Source organism: Lipotes vexillifer, unplaced genomic scaffold, assembly GCF_000442215.2.
Source record: "Lipotes vexillifer unplaced genomic scaffold, Lipotes_vexillifer_v1.1 scaffold4, whole genome shotgun sequence".
Classification (NCBI taxonomy): Eukaryota; Metazoa; Chordata; class Mammalia; order Artiodactyla; family Lipotidae; genus Lipotes; species Lipotes vexillifer.
Window position 1 is genome coordinate 4,490,699 of NW_006785876.1, and position 13,633 is coordinate 4,504,331.

Below are 13,633 nucleotides of genomic sequence, written 5' to 3' on the forward strand. Positions count from 1 at the left end.
CGGACCCGGGCCCGGGGCACAGGCAGTGCAGCTTTTGGCTGTGTACACAGGGTGCTTTATTCCCCACAGAGTGATACATGCTAAGGTGGGTTGGGCTTGGACCATTGTCCCCATATGTACAGAACTGAATAAAGTGGGTCTCTGAGAAGTCTGATTTGCCTTGACGTGGAAGGGAGATGGGGAGGATGGAGATGGACATTACAACCAGGATGTGTTCAGTCCTGTGCTGGTTCTGGCCTGGAATGCAGGGAGATAAGGCACCTCTCAGGGTGATCACTTCCAGGAAGGGGCAGCCTGCCGGGCTTGGAGGGCCTTCTGTACCACATCTTCCCACTGGGCATCTGATATCTCCCGAGCCCAGGCAGGAACCCCTGGCGCAGGCAGGCTTACACCAGCCATTGTCCTTTTCACCAGCTCCACATGTTCTGAAATCACAGGCAGACCAGTTAGGGGGTAGAAACAGTAAGACCAGCTCCCCTCCCCGTTCGTTGAATTAACCCAGAGCTTTGGGGCTAGTGAGGTCACTGAATCCTGTTATTCCTAGGCAAGCCTGCCCATCCTCCCCCAGCCTAAAGGAATAGCATTTCACCTGGATTCTGAGGTCTGCAAAATCTTAGATTACAAACTTGTTTTAGAAACAGGGTGTTCCTGTGACTTCCCTCTACTGGCACTAACCAGTTCTCTTCCTCCATTATTATTCCAGAATAAAAGAATGATGTCTTTTACCTGGGTCCATAGGAATAGAGCTGTGGTTGCTCGATGCTATAGCTCCCTCCTCATCTTCATCCTCGCTTTCTAATGGTGGGTCTGGCAAATGAAGCCCCAGGGCCTGCAGAGCCAGAGACGACAGTTCAGGGCCAGTCCAAGGACTCCAGCTTCACCTGCTCAGGAACAATGCCTCCTCCACCATACCTGGATCCGATCCTGGATATCAGCAATTACATCTTCTCCATCCCCCACTGGTGCCAGCTCCACCTCCTCTTGTTCAGGATCTTGGTTCAGGGGCTGGTAGGAGTAGCCAGCTGGTCCTGCCCCCGTTTCCTCTTGCTCTTCCTCTGGTTCCTCACTGCTCCAATCCCCAGTGCCTTCTGTAGGGCCCTGGTGTGGCCCGAGTTCCTCAGTCTGATTGGGGAAGATACGTTCAGGACCCATGGTGTCTACCCCTAGAACTACTGCTGCCATCGGGCAGGGGCTGCAAGAACAGGGCGGCAGGAGAATAGTGATCGGATGAAATTAAGTCCACCTTCAGCCTCTCATCCAGCTCCTTGTGGTCTCCTACATCACGAAACATTTAAACGCCCCAAGTTTCCTGCCCCCCTCCCCACCATCCAGCCTCTCCTGGGCCCTTTACCTCTAAGCCGACTTATCTTCAACGGAGGCCCACTCGCCTTACTCCGCCAATTCTTAACAGCCCAGCCAGAGGCCATGCCACCTCCCAAAAGACACCCGTTCGAGAACGCCCCTCCCCCCCAGTCCACTTAGGAACTCCGGGTCGCCAAATAAGCTCCCCTAGACAAGGCGTACCCGCCCCCTTCTCTCCTCTCCAAGGGGTTCCCCTCTGTACCGCCTGACGAACGCCCTTCGGGTCCCAGAGGCTTCCTTCAAATGGCCCCAGCTGCGGCGTCCCCAACCGCCCCAACGATTCTCGGCGCTGGCGTTTCCGCGCGCCTTGCCCGCTCAGAGCCCGCTGCCAAACTCTCACCTTCACTTCCGGCGCGGCAGGACGTGCCGGGGTGCCTCGTCCTCCAACCCTGCCGCGCGCTCATGATTGACGCGAGCGAGGACGAAGAGTCCGCCCCTTGCCCCGCCTCCACCGTCTTCTTCCCGGACAACCAAGGACTACATTACCCAGTAAACCCCGCGACTTTTGACACGTATCTGCACATGCCCAGAATCTCCTCAGGCTCCTGCCCACTCTTCAGCCCCTGACGTCCCTCCGGAACACCGTGAACTACAAGTCCCGGTAGGCTTCGGGCACTTAGCTCTGACTGCATGTTCGCAGACAGCTGCCCGCCGGAAGGATAGAGCCTGGTTGTGTTTATCTCGTTGGGGATCGCGTCGTCGGTTGGCGTGCAACGGGTTCTAGGCTGCAGGCATCGCGAGGACCCGCGGCCCCGCCCCGGCCCGGCCTGGCAGGTAGTCCGGGGTGGGTTGAGGGACAAGGAGAATTATAGGGGCTGGGGATGCCCATGGTTAGCGCTGGAGTCGTGGGGGAGGGGCCTGAGAGTGAAGAGGTGGGGGTGGGGAGGGAACTAGGGGGATGATGGGAAAGGAAAGTGTTAATGGGGAAAGAAGGGCTCCGGGAGGATGGTGAGGAAACAGTGGGAGAGACCTGGTAGCCGGAGGAGGCACTAAAGGAAATTGGAAAGAAGATCGGGTTATGAGGAGAACAGGGAAGCTGAGGATAATGGAAGAAAAGGGCGGGGGTGTCTGGAGTTGTGCGGGAGGGGAGGTTGGGTTGACTGGGAGACGACAGGGATAGCGTCATATACAGGGAGGAATATCTCTGGCGGAAAGGGGTCAATGGATATTAGCTTTTTTCCCCTTAGTGGAAGAGGGAAAATGGAGGGCTGTCGGGGTGGAGCTTGGAGTTGTGGGAGAAGGAAGAAGGAGAAAACGGCAAAGCTCTCAGGAGATCAAGAAGGGCCAGAAACGGGGAATGAAAATTGCAAGAGAATAGGAAGGGGGTTAGGTGCATGAAGGAAATTGAAGAAGCTTAAGAATGCGGCAGTGATGGAGGATGGGAGAGACCCAGGGATAAGAGGAGCCCCTGAGACCCTGGGGGCTTGTTCTCCACGAGCTTGAGTTGGGTTTTTTTGTTTGTTTTTTTTTTTGGAGGAGAAGCTAAGGTTTTTTTCTCCACCTTTGGATGGAATTGCTTCTCTCTTGTCCTCTGAATTCTTTGCTTTACCTTGATATAGCTGAAGTGGGGAGTGGAAGCTATGAGGGAAGATGGACTCCAGTTCTTAAGCTCTTCAACCTCCTTCCTATCTGTACTTACAAGCCCAGATCCAAGAGCTTTTGGATTGAGGACAGGAGTAATGAAGTGAGAGTGGTTTCCTGAGGGGCTATTTCAGGTTTGGCAGAGTGGCTATTTAAAGCATGGGGTTGGGGGTTGAGGGAGGCTGGGCAGGGGCAGGAGGGCTGGCAAGCCAGCTGAAACCTGTGTGTCTTTCTTGCGAGGGGCCTCCCTTACTTGAGCTTTTTCTTTGCCTGAGATTCTGCCTGGCTCTTCCTTCTGCCAGGGCTTCTTTTTTTTTTTTTTTCCCCCTTCTGCCAGGGCTTCTTGAACAGGGAGCAGATGATCTACCCAAACCCAGCAGGTGCCTGCCAGAGCAGGCAGTGCCAGCTGCAGGATTTGCCTGACAGAGCCTTCAGATGTACCCATTATCACTAGGTTAGCGGGTTGTCTTTAAGAGACCATGATCTCTCATGCTTGGGTCTTTCTCTTGTCCTGCCCAAGGGCATTTTGCTTTCCTTTCCCTTTCCAGTGCACACCCCCACCCCTGTCCCCTTTCAGAGACCCAAGTGGGAGAAGAGCTGCTGGAAATAGCTCGTTCTCTACCACAATGGCTAGGTTGGGCAAGTGGCAAGAGGAGAAAACCCTACCCCCTCAATCCCCAGCACACACATACCTTTCTGGCTTAAGTTCTTGGCAGCATGCCAGGCACAGCTGTCAAAGGAACTCCTCATGCCTGTGAGGGGCCCTGGGTGACCCCGATGACAACAGCTCTGCTTGACAAGAGCCCCCTATGAGGGGCTAATCATCCATGAAGGTCCCTGTCCGGGATCAATCCCACCCCATCCTGGATAGAGGAACTGTTCCACTCTAAAAGCCTTAAAGCTTTTCTGCTTGGAGGCACTCATGCCAGCTTTCAGTGGACTGTCTGGGGTTGGCTGGGCTATTAATAGCTCTGAGTATTTTGAGATCCCTCTCCCCACCTCAAAGAGCACAGAGATTCTTAGAGAGGTGGCAGTAAGCAGAGCAGAGTCAGAAAGATAAGAGAACTCACTGACCTTTGAAGGGGGCTTGGAGCTTGGGCCAAGCCAGTGACAGGGTGCAGCCGCCATGAGTAGGGGATGACCACGTTGAGCCCTTGATCAGCAGTCTGAGCTGGCAGTCAGGTCAGAGTGGCCCCACCCTTTGCTGTTGGAGAACACAGGGCCAGGGCTAGCTTCCTGACCTCAGCAGCTCCCCTGGAGCAGAGCCAGCCACCTGAGCTGTGGAGGGGTGGTGTGGGAGGGCCACCAGGGTGACACTTAGAGGCAAGGCTAGTCCTGGGCAGAGTCATGGTGAACCAGGCAAAGGCTTTGCCTGAGGAGCCCCTGGCCCTAACTTGTGTGCAGGTAGCAGAGGCAGCAGGCCGTGCCGGGGGGGCATGTTGCTGTAACCAGTGGCCCAGGGGATGTTACGGTGGACGGTGCACCTGGAGGGCGGGCCCCGCAGGGTGAACCATGCTGCAGTGGCTGTCGGACACCGGGTGTACTCCTTCGGGGGTTACTGCTCTGGTGAAGACTATGAGACGCTGCGTCAGATTGATGTGCACATTTTCAATGCAGGTAAGCTAACTCAGGGACCATCCCTGGGTGCCCACCTCAGGGAGGGCAGTGGGTGGCTGAGTGAGGTTTGATGGTGGCCCCCACGGCCAGAGGGGGTGGGGGAAACTAACATGTGGTTTGGGAAAATGTGGACGGCCTGAAGAGAGGTTCCCAGGGCTGAGCAGAGCTGTGCCCACAGTGTCCTTGCGTTGGACAAAGCTGCCCCCAGTGAGGCCCGCCACCCGCGGGCAGGCTCCCGTGGTACCCTACATGCGGTATGGACACTCCACCGTCCTCATCGACGACACAGTCTTCCTTTGGGGTGGGCGGAATGACACCGAAGGGGCCTGCAATGTGCTCTATGCCTTTGACGTCAGTGAGTATGAGTCTCTGGAGGCTGTGTTCTGCCAAATGGTGCCTCGCGGGGCTGGGGAAGGTGTGGGCTGAGGGGGGCTGGGAATAAGGCGCCCCAGAGTCGAGGAGGGAACACCAGCTTGCTTACTGGGCCCACCCTCTCCCCTCCTTCAGATACTCACAAATGGTCCACACCCCGAGTGGCAGGAACAGTTCCTGGGGCCCGGGATGGACATTCGGCTTGTGTCCTGGGCAAGACCATGTACATTTTCGGGGGCTACGAGCAGCTGGTAGGTCTGGGAAGAAACTAGAGTTTTCCCTAGGGTGGGAATGAGAAGGAGGAAGGGGAATTGAAAGTAGTGGAATGGGAAGCTTTGGTTTGCTTGCAGGTTCTGAGGTGGGAGGGACGGAGGGTCGGAGAGTGACCCCTGCTCCTCTCTTTTATTCTTTCCTTCACTTCCTTTCTCTTCCTTGTCAGGCGGACTGCTTTTCCAATGACATTCACAAGCTGGATACCAGCACCATGACATGGACCCTGATCTGTACCAAGGTTGGCCCTTCTTCCTCTCTCCCAGATCCCCACCCTCAATTTAAGGAACCATAGGGAGCTCAAACAGTGAAAGCTGACCCCTCCCCCTCCCATCTCTGCTCCTGCCCAGGGCAACCCTGCACGCTGGCGGGACTTCCACTCGGCCACAATGCTGGGCAGTCACATGTATGTCTTTGGGGGCCGTGCAGACCGTTTTGGGCCATTCCATTCCAACAATGAGATTTACTGCAACCGCATCCGTGTCTTTGACACGAGGACTGAGGCCTGGCTGGACTGTCCACCCACCCCAGTGCTGCCTGAGGGGCGCCGGAGCCACTCAGCCTGTGAGTGTCTGTTATGTCCCTGCCGAGTCCCCGTCCCCCATTGCCCCTACATTCTTGACATTGCTCTCTCCTTCCAGTTGGCTACAATGGGGAGCTGTACATTTTTGGTGGCTATAATGCAAGGCTGAACCGGCACTTCCATGACCTCTGGAAGTTTAACCCTGGTAAAGAGCACTGCCTTTAAGGGAGGAACAGGAAGCAATTGAGGGGGCGTGGAAAAGAAAAGAATAATCCTGAGTGGGTGAGGGGCGGGGGTGGAGAGGATATCTGGGCTAGCAGGTGTTGAACCTCCATTTAAACTTCTCTTTAGTGTCGTTTACCTGGAAAAAGATTGAACCGAAGGGGAAGGGGCCATGTCCCCGCCGGCGCCAGTGCTGCTGTATTGTTGGTGACAAGATTGTCCTCTTTGGGGGTACCAGGTTAGGAGGAGAGAGGGGAGGGCTCCAGGAAGGGCCTAAGCCTGTGACTAACATGGGAGACATTTGAGCAAGAGGGTCTCGTGGGTAGTCTTCGCTCCTTCCTTCATCTCTCTTTTGATCCCTATAGTCCGTCTCCTGAGGAAGGCCTGGGAGATGAATTTGACCTCATAGATCATTCGGACTTACACATTTTGGACTTTAGTAAGTACACTTATTCCCTAAATGCATTTGCTCTCAGGGTCCCTGTCTTTGGGTGGTGATATCCAGGACTGGACCCTTTCCTCGGCTTTGACCATCTCCCTCTCCCCCACTCCTCCTTTAAAGGCCCTAGTCTGAAGACTCTGTGCAAACTGGCTGTGATTCAGTATAACCTGGACCAGTCCTGTTTGCCCCATGACATCAGGTACAGTGAATGGTTGGAAAGGAGGGACTGGTTGAGGGTGAGTGGGCAGACAGGCGTGACCTGATTGGCTTGGTCTCAGTGTGCAGGAGAGAGAAGATTTTGTTCTGTAGTGTACTTGTGGAGAGGGAGCTAGAAGGAAATATAAAACTGTGCACTGGGTAAGTTTTATGGAAAAAATGTCCAGTTTTCAAACCAAGCTCACAGGTATCACTTCCTAATTCCTGAGCTTATACAGTTATTTTTGTTAATATGCTGAGAAAGTTTGATTAAATCTTAGAAACTAGCTGCAGAGAAAAAACAAGTTTAGGAGCCTCTGGATCACATTAATTCCAGAATTAAGGGAGGTCCTTCCTAGCTCCTTCCCTTTGAATTCCATTCTTAGGTCTAAATCAAGCACTGAAAGTTAACTTGTGTATAATTGTGCCCTTCTGGGTCATTCTGCGACACTTTCCTCTCCTTGATTCAGTTCAGCTTAATTCTTACTTGCTGAGGGTCTGTGTGTTCAGTATTTGGTGATAGAGTATACAAGGCTGAACAGATGGATCCCAGGCTGGCCCAAGATGAACACATGTGCAAGTGCCTAGTACCAAGTAGAGTAGAGCTTTGGCATAAGGAGGTACTTTGTTGAATGACAGTTGTCAAAAAGAGAGGAATTTAATTTTAATATGGTGGGATGGCTGGGGAAGGCCTCAGGGAGGATAGGAGAGCTGAATCAGGGCCTTAAAAGGATGGGAGTTGAGAGCAAAAACCGACATTCCTGGTGGGGGGAGGGGCATCCTGGTTGGATCTGAGCAGAGGAGGAAAGGTAGGTTGGGAAGTTTATTGAGATGTATACACAGATGTTTTTCTCCAGGTGTTGGGCACAAGAATATCAATATGTAAACATAAACAGGAAGTCCACATGAGCTTGCAGGTGGACTAGTGGGTGGTAGTGGATTTGGTGGTGGGTGGAGACCTGACTGTTAACCCTCATAGGGCTGTAAGGAAGAGGTGGCCGTAGGTGGTTGAGCTTTAGGAAGTTGAAGGCACTGGTGTGTTCATTGCTTTGTTTGAGCAATTCTGGACTTGGGGGCGGAGGCTCCCCCTTCTGTCCTTTCTGCCTGTCATTTTTGGCCTTCCAGGTGGGAGCTGAATGCCATGACCACCAACAGCAATATCAGTCGCCCCATTGTCTCCTCCCATGGGTAGGAGGAAGTTTCTGCCGCCTCCCTTCCTGAGCCTGCTGGTGTCTTCACTGCCCTTGCCCATCTCTCCCCCGCCTGCCCCTTTGGACCCTGGACTTGGTATACCTCCACATGGAGTTGTTGGACTAGAGGTGTTTTCTGTGCTGTGAACTTAGTGGGGAGCTGCAGGGGGGAGGGCTAGGTCCCTTCCTCCTTGGGCCGAGGGCCCCTTCCCCTTGGTGCTCTGTCCCATTCACCTCCCTCCAACTGCTCCTGGGCCTCTGCTCTGCCCCAGGTCAGCCATGCTCTGCTGGGAAGCGAAGGGAATGGGGAGGAGGGAGAAGCAAGCAGTGTCAGCCTCAGGAGCTTCCCCTCCCCACCCCTCTTTCCACCTCTTCCCGCTGCTTGAGCCCTGAGCATTGATTGGGAGCTGAGAGGAGTTGCAGCTGTTGGCATGAAATCTCCTTCTCCCTGACCTGGGGAGGGGAGGACCAGCAGATAATCCCACCCTTCCTTGAGCTGTTGCTGTACCCTGACGCTCTCAGCCAGCTCAGATTTTATAAAAATGAACTGAAAGTCTCCAAACGTGTGATCTCTTTTGTGTGGAATAGGCAAGGGACGGCAGGAGCTTGCAGTGGGGCCAGGGTGCTGAGGTTCTGGCTTCTCAGCCAAGAGCATTAGGAAACCAAATACCACCACGGCCTGGCCGGAGTTTCTCTTCGGCGCGGAATGCAGCGCCAAGCGACAAAAGGGAGGGGGCAACGTTACTTACGGTGGGCGCCCTTTTCCGCCCAGGGAGGACTCCCCGGCCGCCCACCAGCGGCCCGCCCGGCGGTGGGCGGGATCTGCTCTATTGTCACCAAGCGTCGCGGACTCGGCCTGCCGGAGATGCCGGAAGGAGCGGGGCGGGGCGGCCGCCGCCGGAGCGGAAGTAGCGCCATTAGTCTTCGGCGCGCCGCGCGGTCAGATGCTGAATGCAAGCTCCCGGGGATGGGCGGCCTCCGGGTCTCCTCGCGGGGCTCGGAACGGCGGGGACCTGGGGCCCGGGGATCTGCAGAAGGGTGAGGGGACGGCGTCGGGCCGAGGGGCAGCCGCGGAGGCGGGGTGAGGGGCCAGTGGCACTGCGTGTGGTGCGGGCTCGGAGCCTGGAGACGCCGTGACCGTGAGACTAAGTTCTCTGAAAGATGCAAACACCGGGAGCGCCCCCCCAACGCACTGGAAAGTGGGGAGTGAGAGAGGATGCTTCCTGGATTAGGACATCCTGAGCAGTTTTTTAAAGGGCGAAGAGGGTTTTTCTCAGGGAGGAAACGTTATGTTCAAACGCAGAGTCAGGAAGGGGGATGGATTGTTGGGGAAGGCTTAGTAGATGAGGATTCAACAAATTTTGCCAACATTGTTGAGCATCTGCTGTGTGCAGGCACAGTTCTAGATGCTGGAGATACAGTAGTAAATAAAGCAGCACAACACTGTCCTCATGAAGCTTACCTTTTAGGGGTTAAAAAAAACAAGCAAATTAATAAAAGACAATAAAACACGGAATTGCAGATTTTTAAAGGGTAAATTTTTTGAAAAAGGTGATCAGAGCTTTGAAGGGAAAGCAGGGGAGGAGTTACAGTTTTAAGTAATCACAGAAGGCCTTACTGGGTAGGTGACATTTGAGAAACCGTTTGAAGGAGGTGAGGGAGCAAGCAGTACAGCTGGAGGAAGTGTTCCAAGCAAAGTCAGGTGCAAAGGAACTGAGGTGGGAGCATACCGTCCTGCTTAGGAACTGTTTGGAAGCCAGTTGACTGGAGAGGAGTAGGAAGGAGGGGATGGTAGGAGATGAGATTTGAGCCAAAACCCGGGCTAGGTCACATGGGGTCTTCAGGCTATTACAAAGCCTAGAGCTTTTCCTCTGAGCAAGAATGGAAGCCATTGGGGAGTTTTGAGTTCTGGAGTGACATGATGTGTAGGATATGTATGTGGAGATGAGGTGGGAGTGATAAGATCAGATTTGCCTTTTTCTTTTTTTTTTTTGGAAAGAGAAAGTTATTTTATTAAAGAACTTAAAGTGCAAACTTAAGGTCTGAAGTAATTTCCTTTTTAAAAAATATTTTTATTGGAGTATGGTTGATTTACAATGTGTTAGTTTCAGGTGTACAGCAAAGTGAATCAGTTATACATATATCCACTCTTATTTTTTTATTTTATATTATTTTTGGCTGTGTTGGGTCTTTGTTGCTGTACGTGGGCTTTCCTCTAGTTGCGGTGAGTGGGGGCTACTCTTCGTTGTGGTGCGCGGGCTTCTCATTGCGGTGGCTTCTCTTGTTGCGGAGCACGGGCTCCAGGCGCGGGCTTCAGTAGTTATGGCACACGGACTTAGTTGCTCCGCAGCATGTGGGATCTTCCCAGACCAGGATCAAACCCGTGTTCACTGCATTGGCAGGCGGATTCTTAACCACTGTGCCACCAGGGAAGTCCTATCCACTTTTTTTTAGATTCTTTTCCCACATAGGTCATTATAGAGTATTGAGTAGAGTTCCCTGTGCTACAGGAGGTCCTTATTAGTTACCTATTTTATATATATCAATAGTAGTGTGTATATGTCAATCCCGATCTTCCAATTTACCCCCTCCCCAGGTTTTGCTTTTTAGATGCCTCTCCCAGGCTGAAGCGGGGAGCATAGCTTTGAGAGGAGTGAGACTGGAGGTTAGGAGAGCAGTGAGGAGGCTAGAGTACTGATTGAGGTGAGAGGTGCTGAGCGTATCCTGAACCAGAATAATGGCGATGGTAGCTGAGCAAGGGAGACAGAGGTCCTTATGGGGAAACCTGTGAAGGAGTGATTTAAAAGAGCCTTACATGTACACCTTCTTTAGCAAGGTGAGGCCCCAGGTACCTGGAACCGATGGGGAGTCAGGTGTCAGTGTAGCGCCATTACAAGCTGTGCTGCCCAGGACCCGCAGTGATTGGTCTGAAGGGGATGTTGGAAAGGATCAGTTACCTATGAAGAATGCAGATGGGATGGCACCTTTGCAGCAGTGGCAGATGCTGAGCTGAGTTGCGGTTCCCTCTCACCCCCACCTACCTTTCACAGGCACATCTCACATGTCATTTGAGGAGCTGTTAGAATTGCAGAGCCAAGTGGGGACTAAGATGTACAAACAATTGGTAACTGGAAACAGCACTAAGAAGCAAAGTTCCAGACCACCTGTCCAAAAAGCATGTGTTGCAGATAAACACAGGTGAGGAGCAAGGCCTGCCCCAGGAGTTGGAGGATAGCTGGGACCTTGAGTAGGTGTCTGCTTTCTTGGGTGGCAGGTGGGAGGCCTGTGACAAGACTGGAGTTCCCTTGACCTGTTTAATTTCTCCATAGGCCTCTGGAAATGTCAGCCAAGATCCGGGTGCCATTTTTGCGTCAAGTTGTTCCCATCAGTAAGAAGGTGAGGAGGAGCCAGTGAGCTCTTTCTCAGTGCAAGGAGACTGAACAGTTCTTTTATATTCTCTCTGTTCGCTCCAAAGGTAGCCCGGGACCCCCGCTTTGACGATCTGTCAGGGGAATATAATCCTGAGGTGTTTGATAAAACGTATCAATTCCTAAATGACATCCGAGCCAGAGAGAAAGATGTGAGTAACTTGAGATTGGTCTGTGGGGATTCCGAGTGGTGAGACTAGAGCACAGATCAGAGAGTCGGGCAGAGGGGAGCAGGGTGCGTCAATTTACTAGCTGTGTGATCATTGACAAGTTACTTAACCTCTTTTTGCTTCAGTTTCCTTATCACAGAAAGATAATAATTCCTATCTTGTAGTGTTTATGTGAGTTAACATATGCGAACCTCTTAGAATAATGCTTGGCACAGAGTTTCGCCTAACATTTATAGAATGCTAACTGTCATACTCATTTTCCAACGTGGAGCTTGTGAAAAAGCAGCTGAAGAAGCGCCGTTCAGGGGAGGAGCGTGAGAAACTGCAGCAGCTGCTTCAGCACATGGTGAGTAAGTCAGAATACGGGGGAGGGAGGTGAGAGCAGTTCGAGGCAGGGGGTGATTCACAGTCCCTGCTATTCACCTGTCTCACCGATCTCATCTTTGCTCCTCAGGAGCAGCAAGAAATGGCACAGCAGGAACGGAAGCGGCAGCAGGAGCTGCACCTGGCCCTGAAGCAGGAGCGGCGGGCTCAGGCCCAGCAGGGCCATCGGCCATACTTCCTGAAGAAATGTGAGTGGGGCACAGCTATGACAGGCTAGTTACAGGAACAGGGGTTGGGTGGCCACAGAGGCAGGATACTGTGTTGGGGGTCCGTGAGCTCCCTAAGGGAGGCATGAAGGCTGGATCCCATGGTAAGTTGGAGGAAAGTAGGAATAGTAGGGAGTTGTTGTTTGTAACCATTCTTGTATCCCTAATGACCATGGGCAGGGAGTGTCGTTTTTATCTCTCTCCCACCCCCACATCTGTGGGTAGGGCAGAGAGAAGGAGCTCATAGTTGGTTGAATTGAGAAAGAGTAGATTCATAGAAGTCAGCTTGCTTACACACACCGGTGAACTCCAGATGAGTCACATATCACTGCATAGTGGTTGAGAATTACTGACCTGGGGAAAGGGAAAGAAGCGGGCTTCCTGCTTTGCTTACTGGCTTGCTTTCTCCTTGTCCTCTAGCTGAGCAGCGCCAGTTGGTCCTAGCTGAGAAGTTCAAGGAGCTGAAACGAAGCAAGAAGCTAGAGAGCTTCTTGAGTCGAAAGAGGCGCCGAAATGCAGGCAAGGACAGAAGACATCTCCCTTTGAGCAAAGAGTAATAAGGAGCTGTCCTCAGCTCTGCCACTGCCCCAGTGAGAAATGCATCTGTGGGGACACATTTGGGCTTGGCCCGTTCTGGTCTTTCCCTTTCAAAGGCAAGGGTCACAGCTGCCTGGGAACCCAACTGGCTCAGAGATGACTAGAGGGCTCTTGGACTGCCTGAGGGCTGAACAAGAAGAGCAGCTCAGCCTTCTGCCATTCCACACTTCTGCTTGGATCTGGGTCGTCATGTCCTCAAGTCCTCCCATTCTTGCCTTAAAATAATGATTCTGGTATAGAAGGAAAAGGACTGGTGAGTGACATTGAGGCCAGTTGAAGGCCATAGAGTCTGTGAGTGGCTCCCGGGACTGGGACTTTATGTAGGAGCCAGTTCATAAACACTCGTGTCACTCATCTTTTTATTCTGCTGCTTTTGTGGGTGGCTTAGAATTACCATTTCAGGGGCCACATGTTGGGTGGGCAATAAATCTAATGCTCCTACAAATTGGGAAGTCAGATCAGAGACCCTTCCTATTTAAACTGAACAGATGACGCGATCATTCAAAGACGGAACCAATCCCACAACTCATCTACTTAGCTTTGGTCTTGGATGCAAGGGGAGGTAGAAGGTGGGGACAAAAATATGATAATATGTAAGCACAGCTGGCTCTCAGTACTGTTTGGGTGGAGAATTCATATTGCCTGTGTGGACTGGAAAATCCTCAAGCTGACAATTCAGTTTAAAGTGATCTCAGGTTGATAGTGCCTTCAGGCACCTGGCAGAAGCAAATGCATTCCTCTCTTGAGGATTGTACTTTAAACCCAGGCCTCAAGTAATTCCTTCAGATAAAATTTCAAGGAATCTAAGCCTACAGTGAAAACAAAGCAAACAAGGAAAAGAAAAACCCATAACCAAGAGTCATTAGGAACAACAGGCAAGAGAATCAGACCAGCAAAGACTGAGATGTTAGAAGTAGAAAATAGAAAATAGAAAGTGTCTTACTTATGTTTAAAGAAAAGCTATGACTGATGGAAAAAAATATCAAAAAGGACCAGATTGATAAAAAAATATATTTTCAATGAAAAATATACTATTTGAAGTTAGAAACTTTATGGTTAAGCTGCAGATTCGAC

The 13,633-nt window shown here is 52.2% G+C and overlaps 3 protein-coding genes across 5 annotated transcripts; 2 read left to right on the top strand and 1 right to left on the bottom strand.

The window, feature by feature from the left end:
- Nucleotides 1-37: 37 nt before the first annotated feature.
- MEA1 (male-enhanced antigen 1) lies at nucleotides 38-1,805 on the bottom strand. 2 transcript variants are annotated; one of them, XM_007458233.1, is made up of 4 exons: nucleotides 1,704-1,805; nucleotides 913-1,194; nucleotides 727-829; nucleotides 38-425 (listed from the first exon to the last, which is right to left on the bottom strand). In XM_007458233.1, exons 1-4 carry the CDS (start codon nucleotides 1,764-1,766, stop codon nucleotides 274-276), a joined length of 600 nt encoding a protein of 199 aa, XP_007458295.1. In that variant the 5' UTR covers nucleotides 1,767-1,805; the 3' UTR covers nucleotides 38-273. The 2 variants fall into 2 exon arrangements, with proteins under 2 accessions (XP_007458295.1, XP_007458294.1); XM_007458232.1 differs by lacking the exon at nucleotides 1,704-1,805 and adding an exon at nucleotides 1,565-1,649 and having other exon boundaries at nucleotides 913-1,192.
- An 85-nt stretch (nucleotides 1,806-1,890) lies between these two features.
- On the top strand, nucleotides 1,891-8,340 carry KLHDC3 (kelch domain containing 3). 2 transcript variants are annotated; one of them, XM_007458230.1, is made up of 11 exons: nucleotides 1,891-2,136; nucleotides 4,348-4,560; nucleotides 4,739-4,915; nucleotides 5,068-5,183; nucleotides 5,372-5,443; nucleotides 5,553-5,766; nucleotides 5,844-5,930; nucleotides 6,077-6,185; nucleotides 6,313-6,386; nucleotides 6,510-6,588; nucleotides 7,710-8,340. In XM_007458230.1, the coding sequence occupies exons 2-11, from the start codon at nucleotides 4,407-4,409 to the stop codon at nucleotides 7,774-7,776; spliced, it is 1,149 nt and encodes a 382-aa protein (XP_007458292.1). In that variant the 5' UTR covers nucleotides 1,891-2,136; nucleotides 4,348-4,406; the 3' UTR covers nucleotides 7,777-8,340. The 2 variants fall into 2 exon arrangements, with proteins under 2 accessions (XP_007458292.1, XP_007458293.1); XM_007458231.1 differs by lacking the exons at nucleotides 1,891-2,136; nucleotides 4,739-4,915 and having other exon boundaries at nucleotides 4,222-4,560; nucleotides 7,710-8,332.
- A 378-nt stretch (nucleotides 8,341-8,718) lies between these two features.
- Nucleotides 8,719-13,303, top strand: RRP36 (ribosomal RNA processing 36). The gene is made up of 7 exons (XM_007458229.1): nucleotides 8,719-8,812; nucleotides 10,825-10,972; nucleotides 11,104-11,170; nucleotides 11,250-11,354; nucleotides 11,644-11,718; nucleotides 11,827-11,944; nucleotides 12,383-13,303. Exons 1-7 carry the CDS (start codon nucleotides 8,719-8,721, stop codon nucleotides 12,517-12,519), a joined length of 744 nt encoding a protein of 247 aa, XP_007458291.1. The 3' UTR covers nucleotides 12,520-13,303.
- The last annotated feature ends 330 nt before the right edge of the window (nucleotides 13,304-13,633 follow it).